This window comes from Streptopelia decaocto, assembly GCF_964273445.1.
Source record: "Streptopelia decaocto genome assembly, chromosome: Z".
NCBI classification, from domain to species: domain Eukaryota; kingdom Metazoa; phylum Chordata; class Aves; order Columbiformes; family Columbidae; genus Streptopelia; species Streptopelia decaocto.
In genome coordinates, this window is record NC_138657.1 from 19,392,001 (window position 1) to 19,413,517 (window position 21,517).

Below are 21,517 nucleotides of genomic sequence, written 5' to 3' on the forward strand. Positions count from 1 at the left end.
ATCCTTTTTGATTACTGCCATGCATATCTGTATTTAATTACAATACAAGTAATTTCATAGGCAATTTTTAAAAGAACATTAATTACTGTATAAAAGCATTTGTGTAAGGAGAGACGTATGTCATAAAACTGACATTCTGGGCATGGCTGGCTTTTTTTTTTTTTTCTTTTTAAAGACCAGTCAAGATTCTGGAAATTAATTTTCAGAGCAGAATATCATCCCAGACTTACCTCTATGTTTAATTCAAGCCTTCTTATATTATTACACACACACTACTACGCTCTGTTGAAAAAGATGTTAATTTGATCCAGAGTTATTTTTTGCAAACATTGACCACTGCACCTAAGCTTCACTGCAGTTGCAGGATGTGCACTATAATACATCCCCTATGAATGGATTTCAGTGACCTTGGGCTGAAAAAGAACCTATGTCTCGAGAAAATAACAGTTAATGTATTCAGTAATTCCACAATTCTCCAAACAAGGATTTTTCCTTACTGAAGGTAACTACACAAAAGTATTCAGCTTTTTTTTTTTTGAAAAAAAAAAAAAAGCCAAAGAAGACAAATGCACACTACAATTAGTTATTTAGATATGTCTAAACAGAAAACAGTTAAGCACATGGATATGACATCCAGCAATGTCTTATCTTTAGTTTGTCAAGGTTTTTAAATCCCTCTTGAGCTGGAGTACCATTTTTAGCTTGGCTAGGTCAGAATGACACTGAACAATATGAGTGATGACACACCAGACAGCTATATGGACAGAGCTGTCATCAGCAAGCCAGCTGTGCTAACACCTGTATGTCCTGCACAACTGATCTTTAGGAACAAGGATCAAGAAAGTCACTTTAGTGGGGAGGGATGGGGGGAGGACAAAAGTCATTCATAAAACACAGAAATGAAGAGGTGCTAATTTGTGATGGAGGAGGAGAAAAAGTAATCTTTTTACTGCATTTTTTTCTTAGCACAGAGAAATAATAGCTTGTTTCCTACTATAAAACTTCTTACAGTAGTCACTTAGAATTTTAATATTATAATTGGGTTTTCCTTGTAATTCTATTGCATGTACAAATACCCACTGTTTCAACAGGCTTGTGATAGGGCCAGTTTATAACAACTGAGGACCACAGCAATTAACAGACCCTGAGCACACACACACAAGCAGGTTTCATTCTGCTAATGTGTCTAAACACATAGAAGAATCAGCTCTGGAACTAACATAAGGCTAAAGAAAATTTCTAAGCTGAGATGTCTAATATGAGAGCTTTTAAATAATTATTGACACAACTAAATAATATGGTTATAGATCATATATGACTATAGATCCCCGTTAACTCAGAGAAATATGGCTGATCAGTACACCTGAAAGTGTCAGGTCATATCACAGAATCACAGAATGTTAGGGATTGGAAGGGACCTCGAAAGATCATCTAGTCCAATCCCCCTGCCAGAGCAGGAACACCTAGGTGACGTTACACAGGAAGGCGTCCCGGCAGGTCTTGAATGCCTCCAGAGTAGGAGACTCCACAACCCTCCTGGAAGGGAGTCTGTTTGTGGCAGCTAACTTCAGCCTCATAACTGTTCTGTTTTTTCAAGGCCTGATCAATTTGTGGTCCTTTTGCCAAAACAAACAATTAATGCCAATTACATAGAGGGTTTTTACTGATGTAGTCACTTGTATATGGACTTAAACCTATTGTAAATACATTTCTTACAGGCCATAAACCAATCATCATAAGGAAACACATTTTATTGCTATGTACCACACCAGAAATAGCAATCTAATGCTATAACATTAGTAAATCTCAAGCCTTCAGTGGTCTCAACCCATCTGCAACTGTCTCTTTGTCATATATTAAAAACATCATTAAATCAGATAAAGAAAGATAATTTAGTCTTTGTATTTTACAGGTATATAACAGTTTGCATTGCACAATGTTCAGGTTTTTTTCAACTGATAAAACTGTGAGGCCCAAAGTTCATGCATAGCCAGTGTAGGGACATTTCAGGGAAGACAGCAGGAGTGGAAAGCGAGCGGCAGCGAGACAATGAAACACAATGGTGGAAGGATTTCAAGGCACGACCGCTGGTGGGTCTGTGGAAGCTGTTTTGCCAGCTGGTGTATGAACCTTTCTATCAGCAGAATGAAGTGTATTACAAAGGGGATGAAAAATTTTTCTGACCAAGTGCCAAAAGGAAAGGAGCACGCTGGATAGGTGCTCTGATCCCTGAACTGTCCCACAATGTCAGAATGAGTGGGTTGCTAGCTGATATTGGGAAAAACATGCTTTGGGGAGGGTTTTTTGTGTTTTTTACGGACTCATTATCACAGCTCATCAGCCTCTCAGGGTAGTAGCTAACAGTCTAAGCTTATGAAGACATGGTATTTTATTAGCCTGTTAAAATGGCCAAATCTTAAGCAGCCAGGGCTGGGACAGGTTAAAATTCTGCCAGCCCATAAAGCTTGTCAAGACTTTAATAGTGAAGAGTACAAGTGGAAACAGAAACAATTTTCTGTCTCTGTACAGGCTGTCTCACTGGGATGATTTCCCATGGTGCAGTTTTGCACAGGCAGAGTTTAGAGAACAGGGATTTCCGGAGGCTGAGGAAGAGGCGGCTACAGCACTGTACCAGGTGTGGGTGCCAGGCCCGGGGCTGCCCTGTGCCCAACACAGCGCTCCAGCAGACCCACCACAGGGCGCAGCTTGAGCCTCTCGGCCAACCTGACAGTCTCTCTGTGAACACATACTTAAGAAAGGGTGAAAACCACCACACAGGCAGAAGGGGAGGCAAGAAAAGAGTGAGAAACAGCCCTGCAAACACCAAAGCTGGAGAAGGAGCAGGACAGGAGGAAGCGCTTGAGGCACTGGGTCAGGTATTTCCCTGCAGCCCATAGACATGACCACGCTGGAGCACACGTCCACACTGCAGCCCCTGCCGGCAGGGCAGGTCAGAGTTTCTGAAGGAAATGAAGCCCATGGAGAGCCCTCACTGAAGCAGGTGTTCTTGAAGCACTGCGGCCTGTGTGGAGAGCCCACACGGGCAGGAAAACAGCATCAGGAGAAAGGAGTGGCAGACAGGAGCTGTCATGGCCTGACTGAAGCAAAGACTCCATGTGAATATGAGGAAAAACTTCTTTACCTTGAGGGTGGCAGAGCACTGGAACAGGCTGCCCAGAGAGGTTGTGGAGTCTCCTTCTCTGGAGACATTCAAAACCTGCCTGGACACATTCCTGTGTGATCTGCTTTGGTGAACTTGCTTTAGCAGGTGGGTTGGACTAGATGATCTCCAGAGGTTCCTTCCAACCCCAACCATTCTGTGATTCTGTGGCTGCAAACCACTGTCCCTCCGCCCTGCTGCCCCTCAGGGCACAGGCAGAGGAGTCAGGAGTGAAGCTGAGCCTAAAAGGCAGGAGGATGTTTCTTTTTGGTCTTTTTTCTCACTATCCAAATCTATTTTAATAAACAAATAAATTTTCCTCAAGTCAACTCTGTTTTACCTGTGACAGTAACTGGTATGCAATCTCCCCATCTATATCTCAACGCACAATCTGTCTCATCCTATAGTATTTTGTCCCCCTGTCCTGTCGAGGGGGAGTGCAAGAGCAGTGCAGGTGGGCGCCTGGCTGCTGGCCGAGGCAAACCCACCGCAGGCACTCAAACTGAGAAGTACTACAACGCAAAGGAAAGGCTGAAGATTTTAGCAGAGATAGTGTAAAATTATTTCTTCCACTGATGGGATTACCATAAGTCATTAAATACACATGCTGAAGAATCTAGTTGTATAAAATGAACAGATTTAATGTCTCTTACTCTGTTTATGCAAACATGACGTTAAGAAGTACAGAAGAAATTAATAATGAAATACAGTTTATCAACAAGTATAACAAAAGTATCTTCTCAACATATATTTGAGAGGAAACTGTTTCAAGAAACTATTTATTTTTCATACATAAAAAAGGACTGCAGATGGGTTTTAAAGTAAGACATTCACTTAAATGCTTTTTCTCTTGGTGACAACACTTTTTAAGAAAACATTTTATGTTTGAACTTCAAGCAGATGGAATTTTCCCTAAGAATTCTTCCAGTAAAAATTTGTTTATTTCTGTTACCATTTGGCATTTTACATGTGGCTTAAAAAAAAACCCAAAAAGTAATTGGTCAAGTTACGGACTACAGTTCTTTAAGCAGCCAATGTTTAAACCTTTTCTACTTCGCAAAGTTTTTCAGTTTAAGGCTATCTAATAAATTCTAGGGAAGAAAAAAAAAAGTATCTGTTTTCTGAATCTAGATTTAAGGAAAAAAAAATCAGCTATCACCTCCTCATCATCTTTAATATTATAAGAACAGAACTGAACCAAACCAAAATTTTCGTGAGGTCCTTTGCCTGTGGTGGTGGTTTTCTTTTTTTTAATTTGGTAAAACGTTCACTTTGCACTCTGATATTTGCCTTCAATATTTAGATGGCATAAAATAAGGAAAGATCTCTTATTTTAATGGTGTCAGGAACTCTTGTACAAATAATCCAGTTCGAGGAGTCAGATGAAGATTGCTAGCATGACGAGACCCAGGTTAAGACAAAAAATAACCTTCCTTCTAAAGAATATCTTGCAGGGTATGGAGGATATGGAACTAGCTGCTAAAAATGTTTTCTTTCTTAGCATAGCACATGCTCAGTTCTTCAACATTTATGCTTCATAAATATTCATGATTATTTTTAAAAGGTGGCTCTGAAATGGTTTTAAAAGAAACATTCTGGGTGCAAGCACACCCAAGCACTTGTTGACAAAGCCAAATGCATGATACTATTAATAGATTTTCCATCCAGTCACACAGAGGAGAGGGGCAGTAAGTGTTTTAAGTGATGCCTTGTCTATAGCTGTATTAGAAACCCTGCACAGAGATCGTCTCCCTCAGCTACTTCTTGCTTTGTTTGCAGAATGTTACACCCAAGTATACACAAAGGCAGATGATCTAGTACCTACATTGCTGCCTTCTGGAATTCTTGTAGCAATATAGCAGAGAAACGAATGAGATCACTTTAATGGGTATCAGTGTATACTGCCTTATCCTGAGTCTGACTAAGATTACTAAGGATGTCTGTAAAATCTCTCTGAGTTGTATAGGCAAAAATTTAGCATTATGTATTCATAACACAGATCCTACAAGTAATGCATGGAATTTTGTGGATATATCCTCATGAATACATCAATGTAGAAATACCGCAATATTCAGTTTCAAACTCCCATAAATATTTCTGCACTCAATACTAATACTTGTTCAGCTCCAGATGATTCTGAACTTTATCCATTTCCTTTTGATTCCTTTTTTTGAAAACAAAAGCACTTCCAAGACCTCCTATGGGGGAAAAGACAGGCTTGTGGTTCCTTTAATACTATTTCATCTCCTTCATCGTGTTCTGATTTTTCACTGTGTGAGATAACCTTTATGAACAACAATGTAAACTTGATAGTTTACACAGAAGCCATGTTCATTGTTAGATAATTAGCTACCATTATGATGTAGGGTTTACATCTCAGATATTTCCCAAAGATCAATAATTTCCCTTTGTTCTTCTAGAAGAAATGATACATCAAATTATGAATGATTTACAATCAATTCTTTTTAGTTCCTGCTGAAAGGAGCATCCTGGCATTTCTAATTCTTACATTTTCCATATTCTTTAGGTTGTCAAACCAGAAAGGATAAATACTCTGTTACTCAATAATAAGCCGTTTGGGCCTAACAACGATGTACAGCAAGAACTAAGACGCAGATGTGGTAACTACAATTCTCAAAGAAAAGTGGCAGTTTCTCAAGCCATTTACTGCATCAGGAAAATTAGTACTAAGCATGTGACCTTCCCTATAACCTTTCCCAAAACATTTCAATCCTCGTGCACATACAGCTCTGCTTTCAAAATCAATATGTAAACTTGCAAACCAGAACAATAAATTGTCAAAGCCAAGGACATTATATGTACAAGTTACTGCAAAAATACAGCACTTTCAGCACTACATATATTTTCCAGTCTTAAAATAAGCCCGTATGAAGAAGATGGAGACACAAAGGAAGACATTAAACTATCAGCACAGTTTGCTGCAGCAAAAATACAGTTTAGGCACTGTCACTTTTTGTGAACATTAAAGGAAAGAGAAACTTGAAAAAAGTATCTGAAAATTAAATTAACAGTAGTTTTGGTGGACACAGAAATTAAAATAAGGAATAGATTCCCATGTTGCTGGAATTCAAGATGTGATAAGGGAAATGAACACTCCAAGGTAATAAAACCACTACTTTTGCTCTGTGTTGTTCTCAACTAAAAACAGTTATAAAACAATCAGCCACTAGAGCTACAGTTTAAAACAGCCTTCTCTCCCAAATAATTAATATACACAGCTTTTTTGGACCTTCAAAGAGTACTATACCAGGGTAAAATAATACAAGTCAAAGAGACAACTTAAGATTAATAGTAAAATTAAAAAGGGTTTTAAAAATATATCATTAAAATTTTTGATTACAGGCTAATACTTACTGTCTTTTCCTTATTTATCACATATCAAAGATTAAAGTAGCATGCACAAAGCCAAATGTCTCATGGACACCATTTATATGACCTCACCAGATGACCTCCACTTTACTCAGTAGAAGGAGCTACCTCAGCAGCATTTATGAATTGTTTGAGTCATCGATAGTCTTCATTTGGTAACCAGAAGTAGTGCTCTTATTTTTTTGTTAAAAATAGGAAGGCTGAGTACTACAAAATTTTGTTTTCTTTCACTAAATACACGTAGTTTTGGAGATAAAAGAAGTTGAACGTGAAAACTTAAACTCTAAGGGAAGGAAGTTGCTTTAAAACAACTTCTACAGCTAACCCGAGAATAAATAAGCAGTTGTAAAACCTCAGTGTGTTTGGAAATACAAATGCAGAGGGAACACTTCAGATTCTTACCTTATGAAAAGTAGCTTCCACAGATTTCATATGACTAATAATCAATTCTTTGTCTCTATTACAAGAGAAAAAAAAAAACAGAGTAGTTAATAGAACTGAGGCTCTACTGCTGTAGAAATTCATTTTCTGCTACTTTATAACCATCATGTCTCTAAAAACATTTGTTGATAAGTCTAACTGCTATGTTGGTATCTCTCCTTTTCCTATCTTCAACACAAACCCTAAAAATAGTTCACAGACTGCTATTTGGCATGTTTCCACATTAAAGATGCTTCTGTTGTGTATAAGCAATTAAACTAGCTGTATTTATAGGCATATCAATGAACAACTGTTGTGTTCTTGGAGAGAAAATCTGCAGTCTTGGATAAAAGGAGCATGTTGATTGGAGTCTGGGTTCCAGCAGGAAGAAATTACATTTTCATACCAGAAAATAGTGACAAGTTCTATGTTTTTCATGAATTATATTGGCCTAGTAACTATGTGCTTATATGCATGTAACTCTTCCAGTCTTCTCTAAACCCAAACATTCCAGTGATCTTGTTCAAAAAGAAGTCCAGTGAAGGATCCTATCCTTACAAAACAGAAGTTTGGAGAATGATATACTACTCTCATGATTTTTTGTAGATTATGGCTTTAGTAAGAAAGACAGCTTTGATCAGTTATGCTGCCATAAAAAACTTGGTATCGTCTAATGCACTGACAGAAACTGAAGTTGCATAATAGTATATGACTATGGAGAACAGGACAGCATGACCAGCAAAACACCATAGCAAATCAAATGGTATCTACTCCAGAAAAGTTGATACAGCTTAATATTCCAGCACTGTTTTTGACCTTGCCAGTTGTGTGAATATTTTGTTTGAGCTCTTACAGTTCCTAAAACTGAAGTAAAAACCATGGTGTTCTTCTGCCTGGAATGACCGCAGATTCCTCATTTCTTGATTCATACTATCCTAACAGCAAACAAAGGAAGGTGGCCAGAAAAGTAGGATTGGCTTTTAAACTCCTAGTAAAGCTGTCACATAGATTTTTCTCTTTTAAGGATCCTGCCTTTCTTTGGACTAGATTGACAAGAACATGCTGTTCAGCTCCTCTGCTGGCCTAATTTATGTAGTGACTGCTATTCGTCTGGGTGAAGTCAGCACTAGAGAGTCAGTTCAACATCATTAATTTCTAATTTAGTTACTGACACAGAAATCAGTCTGTTCCTCACATATTCTCAAGCGTTCATCACTGAAAGCAAAGTATCTTTAGATGGAATTTTTGACCCAGGTTAACAGGTGGTCCCCAGGTTCTTTTTTTTTTTTTTTTTTTTTTTTTTTTGTGAACAGAAAGTCCTCTGACTATAGTTGACTTGTTCCCTTAAATAACATCCTAAAATCAAAGTCTGGTACTATTTGTTTATAGCACCTAGGAAAAAATAAACAACGAATATTTTGCACTACTACATGCCAGGATCCACATTTCATTCAATCTTTATTTCATACATTCATCAACTCCTACAGATATAAGGGAAATTGGATCACAGAACTATTGTTTAGGATTATTATCCAGAAATGTAGTTCAGGCATAAGGAACATGCTTTACATCATCTTTACACAGTAGCTGGGGTGAAGGTTTGAAAGAGAGTTTCTATCTAGCAGAATAATGACCAAAAGGCTACTAAATTTCTCTCAAGCTCACTGCTATCTGACACTTTTATTAATACCACTACCTACTCTGGAAGAAAGTGGAACAGAACTGCTGGCCACAACTGCAAGAAAATCGAGATAGCCATTCTCAGACTGAACCCTCTATCTTGCTGTCCTTTGAAGATGTACAAAAGATTAGGAAAGAACTTGAAAGACACACATGTATTATTTACAATCACTCAGGTTATGGAAGGGGTATTAAAATAAGATTTTCTGGATAAAAGTAAAGTCTGCTTCACCTACTTTGCTAACATATTCCAAAAGGAAAAAAAAAAAGACATTTGTTATGAAGAGTTAGTAGAACAATAAATAGGATGGGTTTTTGATTTGTCAATATTCAACTGCTATATACAGAAATAAAACCAATTTTAAAATCACGTTAAAATAACCTTTTCTGAATATAAGAAGGGCCATAGGGAATGATCTTTACTAGAGTGTGCAAAATAGGTTGAAGCAGGGTGAAAAGGGGCAATCTTTCCAGAACAAATCCTTCTTCAGGTCACATCTGCTTCAGTACATTCATACTAAGCAACATTTGTCATTTTAATTAGCTTGTTAAATATTTAACTGAAAACTATATTAATTACATTATTTCACTTATGCATAAAACCCTAAAGCTTCTAAGCTATTGTTCTTCAGAGCTCAAAGGTATCCCAGGTATAATGAGAAATTTTAATTTTAAATTGAACTTTTAAAAAATCTTAGCCATGGACCAACAATATTCAAAATTCATACTACAATAAGGCTAATAGATAACGGAGTCTGCAAGGTTTTATCTTTTTAGCTTACTATATGACTGTAAGAGGTTAGTAATAATCTCATTCAAGTCAACGGAACACCCTTTGACTACCAATCCTTTCAAAATCAGTCCCTGAACACTTCCTTCCACTCTCCTGGTTATGGTATAAAAAGGCATGGGTTTTATGTCTAAATCCAAATATCTGCCCTATTCCACAGATAAGACTAGGTCCAAAATTGGTTTCAGCCCCTTTGGCAGCTAAGAGATGTCACGTAGCTGATGTTTCTGTATTTATTATAAATAAATTCTATCTCTTTATATATAAAGATGGCATGCACACAAACAAGCAATCATTTCTCAAATAAAGAAAGCATTAGGCATTTGCCAAAGAGATGTCAAATCAGTAAGATAAATGGCAAACAAAAATGCCCGTGTTATTTCAGGACTCAGAACTTGGAGCACTATTATGAGATAACTGCAGAAAACATACTGTCTGGTATCTTGAACTAACAGTTTTCTTTTTAGAAGACTATCACTGAATTTCAAAGAGAGAAAGATGTACTTTTGTTTTCTAGCATTACATTAGCCAGGGCTAAAACCCTGTGCATGAAAGTAAGAATTGATCTTTTGTCTGTTTTAAGTGATCTCCCCAAGGTCCCAGCGCTCACTTCGCTGCCACGCAGAGGGCACTCTCCGCATCACGGATGCTCTCTTTCAGTCGACGTTTGTCCTGCTCCAGCTGGGTAAGAAGTCTATTGAGCTGATGCAGAGATTGATCTTTTCTTCTCAGCTCCATCTTTGCCTCGGAGAGTCTCTGCAAGCAGACAGAAAGCAGAGTTACTTGTCAGCCCAAATAATTAACTTCAATTTATGCCATAGGCTATTAAACAAAGTGGAAAACAGACTGAGTGTGAAGTAGATTTGCACCATTACATAGCAGGGTTTTATGAATTCTTTACAAAAATATTGCAAACTCAGAACCCCCCAGGTTTTAGTATACTGCCTATGTACAAATATGTTTTATAAAATAAACTGATTTGTTGATCAAATAGGTAGATATACTGTGCTACAGGTACTATATTTGCAAATAACAGATCTAAACACAGTGGAAATAATCACAAGTACAGCATTACAGAGAACAGAATATTCTCGAAACTTAAAGTGAACATTAATGAAAAGAATTCACAAAGAAAGAGAATAAACTAAGTAGCGTTTATTTAAATATTTTGCACAGTTCAGAAATTTCAGGACTAAAAAAGAAAATACAAATCTAATATTCTCTGTTAGTACATTAAGTACAGTTTTGTCACAATTCTTGCTAAGAATATATCACTATTTTCTGATGCTTTCACTATTTTAACATTTTTTTTCCAATATGCAAAATAGTATGTGAATTTTTTAATGTTTCTCTATGGCTCAGAATTAACACAACATGTTTTAAATCAATTTAGATTAATCCAATAGATGACAAATAGCACACAGAACTAATTAATAGAGAACCTGGTTAGTTGCTGCTCCTTTCTGCTGGGGTAAATCAATACTTTTACAGACTGGAGTATTAATAATGTGACTTCATGGTTTGCTAAATGTTACATTTTATTTACAGCTGTTAATTGCCTTTTTAGAAAGAAATTATAATAGGTGGCCATAAACATTCTTTTACAAAATGCATATATTCTGACAGATTCTAAACCAATATAGAAGGATAGAGAAGGCTGCACAGTTGCAAGACTGAGCTCTTGCACCTTTTTTCAAAATTTATGGGTATGTTTCCTGCTTAAGTTTTCTGCAAAGAATGCTCTGCATAATTTGTACTCAGGCGCACTTGACCTGCACTGTGGCACAAGGAAAATTTGTATTATGCTGTGGATATGCATGAAGAACACTAAATACAAAAGGCTGATAAAAATTTCGATAGCACTGAAAATTAAACTAACTGGAAAAAGCTCAGACCTAGACAAGAGTCAAAGGCACTTCAAAAGACAATATGCTAGAGAAAAATTCTATAAAATAACAAATTACAGCATAAAACTGCATAATCCTGCAAAATAAACTGAAATCTGTGGATTGGCATAAGTTTTCTTCAAACATATCATAGAATCACAGAATGATTGGGGTTGGAAGGAACTTCTGGAGATCATCTAGTCTGAGCCACCTGCTAAAGCAGGTTTACCCAGAGCAGACTGCACAGGAATGTGTCCAGGTAGGTTTTGAATGTCTCCAGAGAAGGAGACTCCACAACCTCTCCAGTGCTCTGGCACCCTCAAAATGAAGAAATTTCTCCTCAAGACAAAAAAGCAACCAGTTATTTCAAGCACGTTTACAAGGAAGGTACAGCACCACTACCTGAACTCTGTTCGGCAGTTTACAAAATCTAGGCTGAGATTAATCACTGCTGTAAGAAGGAGAAAAGGAAAAAAAAGAAAAAAAAAAAAAAACACAGAAAACAAAACCAAAAAAAAACACCACCACCCAACCAAAAAAACCCGAAATCCAGAGTTTATTTAAGAAACTCTATACCCCAGAAATGTTAATATTAGTCTTGCTCAAATTACTGCAGGTTGAATAACTCTGTTCTGCCTCTTATGTCCCTATTCGTGATTCAGACTGTTCAGACTGCTATTTTTCACCTAAGATAAACACACAGACCTCCTTCTTCCACTGCATTAGGAGCATGAAGATATCCCAAACCAGAAGTTTTGCATTGAGAAATTCTACCTTAATGCTACTGGCAGCTATCACAGTCCTGTCAAAGAGCTGAATTTCCAAATGGTCAGATTTTCAGGAAATTTATTTCCAATCAACCAGATGTGGATTAGCATGGATAAAAAGAGGCATCTTTAATTTAAGAACTAATAACATTATCTTCTTCCATTTATTGTGTTTACTGTTTGTTTGCTTCAGGCTAAGTCAGCACCAAGGAAACAGCTCTGAAAACTAAGTCAAGTCCCCCCCCCGCCATATTCCCATCTTTTCACTAATTTATTGAACAGAGAACACTGTCTCTGGTGCCAATGCTTTGCCCACCCCATTTTCCCACCTGATTGAAAAATCTGTTCTTAAGATGCAGTCACAGGACTGAGCTCTGGCTGATGCAAAATAGATAATTCTGCTAATATTTTGATGCGAGCAACTTTTGGTGTAGAGTCTGCTAGAAAAGAGTCTGGCTCCAAGATTCTAGTGGTCTAACTGAGTGAAGAAAGACAGGATAATATTAACATTATGCATATTTTTTTTCATTTTTGCTAGACAGCTATCCTCATACAGGGGCTGAAGAGTTGCCTGCTCCTTCATAAAGCTTTCGTCACTGACCACAAACGATGAAGAGACCCACTAGGTGTAAAAATCTTCTGGGAGCTGCTAACTAAACCTGCTTACCAATTGCATGTGCAGGCCTATTAATAAGGCAATAACAGGGAGGAACGTGAAGCCTGATTGAGAGGCATGGCCAGCAATCCACACTAACGGGTGACAAACCATTATAGAAATTATTAAATCAAATACCAGACTGAACAGCTGCTTTATTATATTCAAAACTTTCACCATTGTTTACAGAAATCTCCAAAGGAGTCGGACTTCACCTAATAATATTGCAACATCCAAGCAAAAGTTAAACTGATTTTAGGCCTCTAAAAGCAGTTTTAGCATTCACTTGAAGCTCCTTGCTACTGTGGGTTAAAGTCAAGCCTTGGAAATTGCTCAAATACAGTGTGGAGTATTCTAAAGTAATGGCTGCTAAGCCTCTCTTTTTTTCCTTCTTCAGATTGATCTAATTAAAACCCTTGATAAACTTTATGGACTCTAATATTTCCAGCTGAGTGACTGAAACCAAGAGGGTGTGCCTCAAGGCAGCAAGGCAACAATGATAAGCAGCAGGTTAGCCACTAATTTCTCAGCCAGGGTAGATTGTGAAAGTGTGATGTTCTGATATCCAAGAAAGTGTTCAGGAGAGAATAGGATAAATCAAGTTTAATAACTCTGCTCCTAATTGTTCCCTCAATGCTCCACTCTAATTACTTGGAGAACTCTCCTGACTGTCACCTGATATTAAGTTGTTGGAGGCTGAGTGTGGAGCAGTGAGATAATCAATAAACATTTAGAGGGGAGAAGAATGAAGATCCTGTTAAGCAGTGGGAACCTGCAGCACCCAAAGCCCTTCTGCTCATGAGAAAACCTATGGGAGAGCCATAGTGATTGCAAAGCAATAATCCAAAGCACTGGTTTTAGGCCTCAAGGCCTTTAGGCAACAGTACATTTGAGAAAAAAAGGTTAACACGGTCACCCTAATTACAGCCCATTTTCACATTCTTCATATATAAGCGAAGACAAGCCAATTAGGTAGAAAGGAAGATAAGGGAAGTTTTATTTGTATACTAATTAAACCCCTGATGAAATTAAAGGAAAAACATACAGCTCTGTAATTGTGTCTGAGAAAGGTCACTTCAGGTTCAGTTATCAGAAAAGCACAGCCTTGAGATATTTCACTTAATCCACAATATAGCCCTTATTTTGCTCCCCAGGTCTTAGTATTTACAAAAATAAGAAAATTTCAAAACCTGATAATGCATTTATCTTGAAATGTTTTCTGTGGACAATTACAATAGTTAGAAAGTTGAAGCTAAATATGATAAGAATGAAGGTTTTAAAAACCTACCACGTCTGCACATAGTTCTGTGAAGATGCTGAGCTTTCACTTTCAAACACAAGTAATTCTGAAACAACTTAAAAGCCAAACTCTAATTTATTGACATGCTGTAAAATACCAGTTATCTGTTTTGTTCAGATGTTTAGGCATTCAGGTGCTAATTCAGAAATCATTGCACTCTACAGTCCACCAAAATCTCCTAGATCAGTAGAGTTTTCATCAGAATCCTTAGAAGAAGTTCCCTTTAGAGATATTTTAGATATAGGCGCTTTTTTACCCATAATCTGAGCATGAAAAAAACATTTGTTGGAGAGAACAGCAAGCAACTGATAGCACTGAGGAAAAATCTCATTGGATGTCTGTAGGCTATGTCCTTCCACAAGTAATTTTAACAAGCCTAGGCTTTGCAGTGAGGAATATCTTTCTCCAAAGCCAGTCACAAAATTAAATCAAAGCTTAACACTGTCATTCTTTACCAACAAATAAACACTCTATTCAAAAGATAACAGATGGATAATCATTCTAGATGAACGATGACAGTCATACAGTATAAATTCATGCAAAGCATGTGTGACACATACTGAGAGCATATTTTCCAAGATCAACTGAAGCTAGATCAAACTGCTTACTAAATTAGATTTAAATTACACAGACACAACACAGCACTGGAAGATATGCAAATATACTGCAGTATGTGTATTACAAACTAATTTGTGAAATTAAAGATTTTATCTTCAGGATGAAGTTTCATATGTATATTTTCCATTTAGATGCAACATATTCCTTTTTTAAAAGATCTGTACACTGAATACATCCTGAAAACTGTCCTACACACATAACTAATAAAATTCCACAATGAAAAAAAGAATACAAAGTTTAGCCAGTATCCATTCCTCCACCAGCTGAAACACACTTCCCATTATCCCTTTTGGCAATTATAGTATTTAGGATGGTCTCTGAGTGCCCCACAAAAGGCACTCAACAGATAACCCAGAGAAGTCTAGCATCTTCAGAAGGTCCAAATCCAAAAGTACAAGAAGTTACATTAATATTTAATGTCAACTGTATTTTAGCGTGCATGACTGCAATGCAAACCAAATTACATTAGCTCAAACTGTACAGTTGAATTTCCATATGATGTTTTCTGAAAAAAATTCTTACTTAATCAAGAACAACTCAAAATGAAACTTCTATCACAACAGGAGATGGAATATCTCAGAGAAAAAAAAAAATCATAATTCAGACTTGTTACTGATACATGGAAAGGAAAAAAAAAAAAAAAGAGAACATTCAAGACACACATTCAGACCTATGTCAACAAATCAGATGGATTTACGCTTCTGAACTGGAAACCAAGATGCAGTATCAGCATAGTATATATGTATTTACTGTGTGTTTCATAGTGGCTGCAGCAGTGTCTTAAAACAGTTTGAAATGAACTCCACGTGGCTGTTCTGCTCTTGCAAAGCAGAGCTAACCTGAGCCTGACCACCCATGACATTCCTTCAATAGCAAATGCTTTCACATGCCCTTTAAAGTTCTCTAGGAAAAGAAATATGAGTGCTCAAATGTACATTTGAATGAGCTGTATCTGCTTTGCAGAAAAAGCAGTGATTTTTTTTTTAACCTCTTTGTTACTGGACCCTGATCCTGACAGCAGCAATCTTTCCATTTGCTGGCACTCTGAGGACATACCTGATGATTGTTATAGATCACAGGGTATCTAACAAGGTGCAAAATGGCTCTTCGTATCTTTGAAAGCGCCCTGTGTAATGAGGTCACAGAGCGTAAGTGGGTCTACTAAACAAGCAGCACAATGATTTTAATAAATAACCAACAAAATAGTGGTGAATGATGGGATACTTGCAAACATATTTTCACATTTCTGACTCAATGTGAAATACAATTGCTTGTAATTGTTTTATATAAAAAACCCTCATAATATTGGGGCACAAACTATGCTAATAGCAGAAAGCTTTAGCCACAGTAAGTGTCATAGAAAAGTCAAGCAATCATTTGAAGACAATTATAAGTTAAATTATGCTGCATGCAGCTTAAAAAGTATCTGTGATACACAGTTACTCTACAAGATCTAGAATGTAAGTATTAAGAAACATTTCAATAAAAAATTATTTGAGAGTCACTCAATGGATTGGAGGAAGAAAATGAATATGTTTTCATTTTGCAAGAGATTTCTTACAAAAGTAATTAGAAGTTCTAGGCACTCACACTGTGAAAGTGAATGGCATTACCTATATATGTCTAGGCAACAGTCCATTTATTGACTGAAGCATAGCTCTCAGATATCCAAGCAAATTTAGGTACCACGATCATTTTACCTGCAGTAGCTCAGCCTGGGTTACAGTGCCTCAAAGACGTAAATCTAGGTTTAATATCTCTGTGCTACAATGCAGACTTATTTCTCAAGAGGAAATCTGTTCTGATCAACAAGAAAGGAATGCATTTTTCAGTTGCATTAGCTCAAAATGTTTAGCAAAGGATGACTGAAAATTCTTTTTGAAGTTACTGAGCTTTGTATGCTTTAAAGTTATTGTGAATTAAAAGAGGTTATTAATTTAAACACAGCGGCTATTCCTGAATAATTCCACATAATAACACTTCTTCCAGAAGAGAGATCACATGTCACCCAGCTTCAAAGTAAGTAAAACTAAACACAACTTTGAAAGTTTTTATATGAAGTAATCACAAAATATAAACTGCCCACACATAGGTTACATCCTCATGGACTGTTAGTATTAGCAAACAAAAGCATGGGTGTTAAAATGTGTACACTGCTAGATACACGACTGCAGGAAACAGAAGCCGAAAAAGTTGAGGGACACTCTTTTGAATACAAAGATGCATTGAGCCTTCTAGACATACACTAATCCAATAAGAGATAATAATTAAGCCCTACTTTTAAACAATGTTTTGGAAAATGTTAAATTACATAATAAAATTTAAGCACATGATAATCTAGAAATTTTTATCATCTTCTGCGCTAAGTGAATTATATTAGTATTACTGGAAAGCTGCAGAGAAAGATTATACCACCTTAATGGAACAAAGACAATTTCAGAAAAAGGCTTTATCACTGTGAGTTTTAAGTGTATTAGAAAAACCCTTGATGTTAAGTGAGAATAAATTTTTGGAATCACATGTGTGGTGGCATGAGCACACTATCATTCACTCCCCCTTCACCTCTGAGATAACACCTCAGCATTGATGTTTCTTTTTTCTCCCTAGAGAAGTAAATTTCTCTCCCATCACGATACAGACTGCAAAACCCAGCCTTGTAGGAACAGCAGCTTTTCTGCACCTTAGCAGCGTTGTGCCTTTAAATCAGCTACTTAAGTGCCACAGAAGAGAAATAATCTTTTTTTTTTTTTTTTACTTTTTACTCTGATAGACCCCCAGCGTTACAGTTACAGTTCCAAGTTTTCAACCAGATGCTTTATACCTGGTACTGCAAAAGAAGACTTCTCATAACTCTCTCTTGTACCTGTGTGTAGGTAAGGCGCCTAACTCTACATGGAAACTGACCCTGCTCTGTAATACTGCTCTCTGCTACACACCAGCACCTGCAATAGTGTTGCTTAGTTTTCCTTAGTTTCCTTATTTAACTGGGCATATTAGCACACAGTGTACAATATAAAGAGCACTTAGGCTTTACTATGGTTTACGAGTGCTACTATATTACATGTACACACACACACACAGAGAAATATACACACACACACAGAGAAATATTTAGCTGAATTATCTATGATGACCCAAGATATTGCATCAGTTTCTGGCATTTCATTATAGGTGAACTAGACTTCAAACCATCTGTCTCTGATCATGTCCTAGTGGTCACAATTATCTTGCATTACTAGTGACATTCCTAAGCCCAGGAACAGATTATTTGAAGTTCTCAAAAAATATTCTTCCATTTTGTTTTGAATATTTCTATATTTTAACAGATAATTCAGGAAGAAAGAGAATGAAATTATTAACAATAACAATGAAATGTTACCTGCAAATTAAATAATCACAATTAGATTCCCATAGTTAATTTTAAAAGGCATACAATTTGAAGTCAGTGAGAACCTGGACACAGACTAAAAAGTCCTCAGGGACAGGTTCAATCACACAGCATTCCACTTCAGAACTAAAATTAAGAAAGAAGTATTATGGTACACTGACTATGGGTCTTCAATTCAGACACTGGTCCAAAAATTTAAAATCCTAAGAGTCTTTAGAATTGTTTCAAGAAAATTTCTAAATAGAACTTAAGGTTCAACTCATGAGTAAGAAAAGACACTGCCCGTGACCTCAATATACTGGTGGTCCAGTTAAATTGTTTCAGTGCTGCAGGTCGCTCTGCAGCAGTTTCTTGGAAGAGGCTGCCACACAACTCTACGAACAGCAGCACATCGGTGTGAGCCATCACATTAAGCAGTTATGGACAATGCCAAATAGGTCAGTTTATACATTCTAAAGTTTTGATCATGTTTCAGCAGGAGTTTTTAATTTTCTTTAATTAATGAATTGGATATTTTTTTTTTTAACACGACACTAACATTAACATGGGCTTTGGCAGATTTATCCCTTTATACAGTTGACATTCAAACACTGCATTATTTTCCACAAGCGTTGTGACTGTACCTTTGTATTCAAATATATGTGTTTCCACAGATAGCCCCAAATGCTGTTTAGTGTACGCATATTTGATTTTAATATTATGCCAGCAACATCCTGCTGCATGAAGTATCTGCAGGGGGAAAACACGCATACATAATTCTCTTTATCCCTTTTACTCTTTAAACATCAGTAAAATAATAATGAATTGATACATATGTAATTTCATACTAAAAGGTCTATTGTTTTATACAGGCCACCCCTATCCCTCCCTTCATTAAAAACTGGAGAGTAGTCTTCTTAGCAGAAAGAACAGATACAGTAAAACAAAACTGAACTAATAAAAGGCAACTTCTGAATCATTCTGTTGAAAAAGCATCAAAGATACATTACATGCCAATATTCAGTGAGGAGATCAAAGAGCTATAAAAGTATATTGACTGACTGTCTCCCTTCCCTCTGGGTGTGCTTTGTGACACACCAAGTGCCAACCAATAGCACAAACCTTAACCAAGGAATACGTTTTTCTGAGTGTGGCACACACAGATCCTGAAGCAGACATGGTAAACACTGACAACTAAAAATCACTGCAACTGCTAAACTGAATTATTTTATTTTTTCCTTTTGGTAAGTTTCCTAAGTAGAAGAGAAAATGGCACCATGGTGGTACAAAACTTGGAAAATTACCTGCTTCACTCACCTATAGAAGCAACAGTAATAAATATTATCAAACATATTGGGTGATATCACACAACCAACTAACTTAGTAAATGATCATTAACTTTTTTCTTCTTAAAGAACACTTATTTCCTCACTCTTACACCTGAGAAATTTTCTTGTATGACAGTGAAGTACTATTTATAAATAAAACCTTGGGACTGTTACTTAGAATTGAGAATCTTGCATTCCTAGTTTTCAAATCACTTAATTACTTTTTGTATAGTCCAGAGACAAAAAACAAACAAACAAACAAACAAAAACAAACACGTAAATGACCAAACTTAAAAAAAAATATATTTGTTAAAGTTCTTCTAACTAAGACAGTAAAAAGATTCAGGTACCAACAGGTACATCTACGGGTTTTTCATAAATACATATTATAAAAATATGTAAAAATACAAAATATTAAGCAACTTAAAAAAAGTGAAATCTGTCTTGAGTTTTTTACCCTGCTGCAATCTCAAAGACCTTCCATGATTTTCAGGATTATAAGATAGCATCACTATAGATTTCAGAAGCTGGAAGTTGTATACATTTTGAAAAAGCTCGCCCTTGAAAATCATCAAAACCATAATGAAAAGTAAATACAAAATTCAAAGTAAATACAAAATTCAAATTACAAAAAGGATAGGCATGCTGCTGTCATTCTGTGTAGCCAAGAAAGGGGACTGAAGTGCAAAGGAATGCATCTCTTGCTTTAGCCTGATACCAGTTAGATACACACTTAATTATATTCCCATATCTTAATTATATTCCAACAGGAATTTGAGAGTTAGTTACTTTTGGTTTTACAAGAAGATATTATACAAAGGTCTTTACAGAGTTAGCTTCACAAAAATATTAATAGAATGGGAAACTATGGGAAAACCTGACTAATGTGAAAAAATGATGGGGCCCTAGAGATATCCTACACAAACAGCAGCAAGGAGCAAATCTATGTATAAAGGATTTGTATATCAAGAACTTGTATAGCAGAAAGTCCTACACATTGATATCTAAACTACCAGGAAAAAAAAGGTTTAGAACATTTCTTTAAAAACATCACATGCTGTTTTAAAGATCTATCGATCCCCTCTGTACAACTCAAGGTAACAAAGTTACTTTGTAGTTGACCCAATAATATAATAAAGATCTCCCAAGCACTGAATTTACGAGGAAGCCTTTCTGTGGTTTTGAGTGAAAACTGAAACATGGTTGAAGGTCTTGAAATAACAGGGATAATCAGTATGTAAGTACATATGCTTAATAACCACACATTGTAATTACACAATAATCCCATTTTTCTTCCAAATTACGTGTCAATAAATCTTTCTCACTGCACTATAAATTCCAAGGTCATGGACAGAGGTGTTTATCAGAAAAATTACTATGCAGCAATAAAACCATTAAGCTTTTAGATCCCAATATTGTTCCATTTATTCTTCCTTCTCCACATGAGAGGCAAATATTTCCTACAAACAGAATACCCAGAAAATACTGGAAGTCACTGTTTAAAAAACTACTAATATGCTCTGTTTCATGCAATTACTTTGTGAAAGTTTTTGTCTTTCTTTCTTTCCTTCTCTTTCACAGAATGTCAACTTCTTTGGTTGGTTAGTTGTTGTCTTTTTCTTTAATAATGCAGTGCAGCAAACAGACTCAAGATAAAAATATTTTCTGAAATAGGCAATATTACTACACTGTAAAGATATAACTAAAGATTCCAGATTTCACTGTGTACCAGTCACTAATATATTAGAACAAAATCCCTAAGGTCTTAGCCATCTGTTGAGGAGTAACTTGCAGTCCAAATTATTGACTCTTGTTTCCACATTAGCTTCATTATTCCTGGGCACAATTCTACCTGTCTCGGTTACTTGCCTTCCTCTGCAAACTACCAGAAGGGCACTTGAGTGCACAATTAGACAAATGACTGTTGAAATCAGACTACTGAATCAGACTATCATGATCAAACTTATTCTGTAATTTTCAATAGAAGGGAAAATGTATTCTTACTTGGAAATTAACTCCTGGTCATAATTAGCTTTCAAAGACAAACTAAAGTGATGTTATATAATCATGACTTATTCCAGTGGTTTCTCTCAGTGCCTAAATTACATCCAAATTGTTATAATGGTGAGAGCATCTTCCTCAGTTATCTTAAGCTC

The 21,517-nt window shown here is 36.3% G+C and overlaps 1 protein-coding gene across 5 annotated transcripts in view; it reads right to left on the reverse strand.

The window, feature by feature from the left end:
• The window catches only part of CCDC171 (coiled-coil domain containing 171), a 155,420-nt gene that overhangs the window by 48,102 nt on the left and 85,801 nt on the right, over positions 1 to 21,517 (reverse strand). For all 5 annotated transcript variants that reach the window (XM_082074301.1, XM_082074299.1, XM_082074298.1 and 2 more), the window contains 2 exons: positions 10,051 to 10,196; positions 6,953 to 7,007 (listed from right to left, as the gene is read on the reverse strand). In XM_082074301.1, coding sequence (XP_081930427.1) covers positions 6,953 to 7,007; positions 10,051 to 10,196 — 201 coding nt within the window. The remainder of the gene's footprint in view (positions 1 to 6,952; positions 7,008 to 10,050; positions 10,197 to 21,517) is intronic.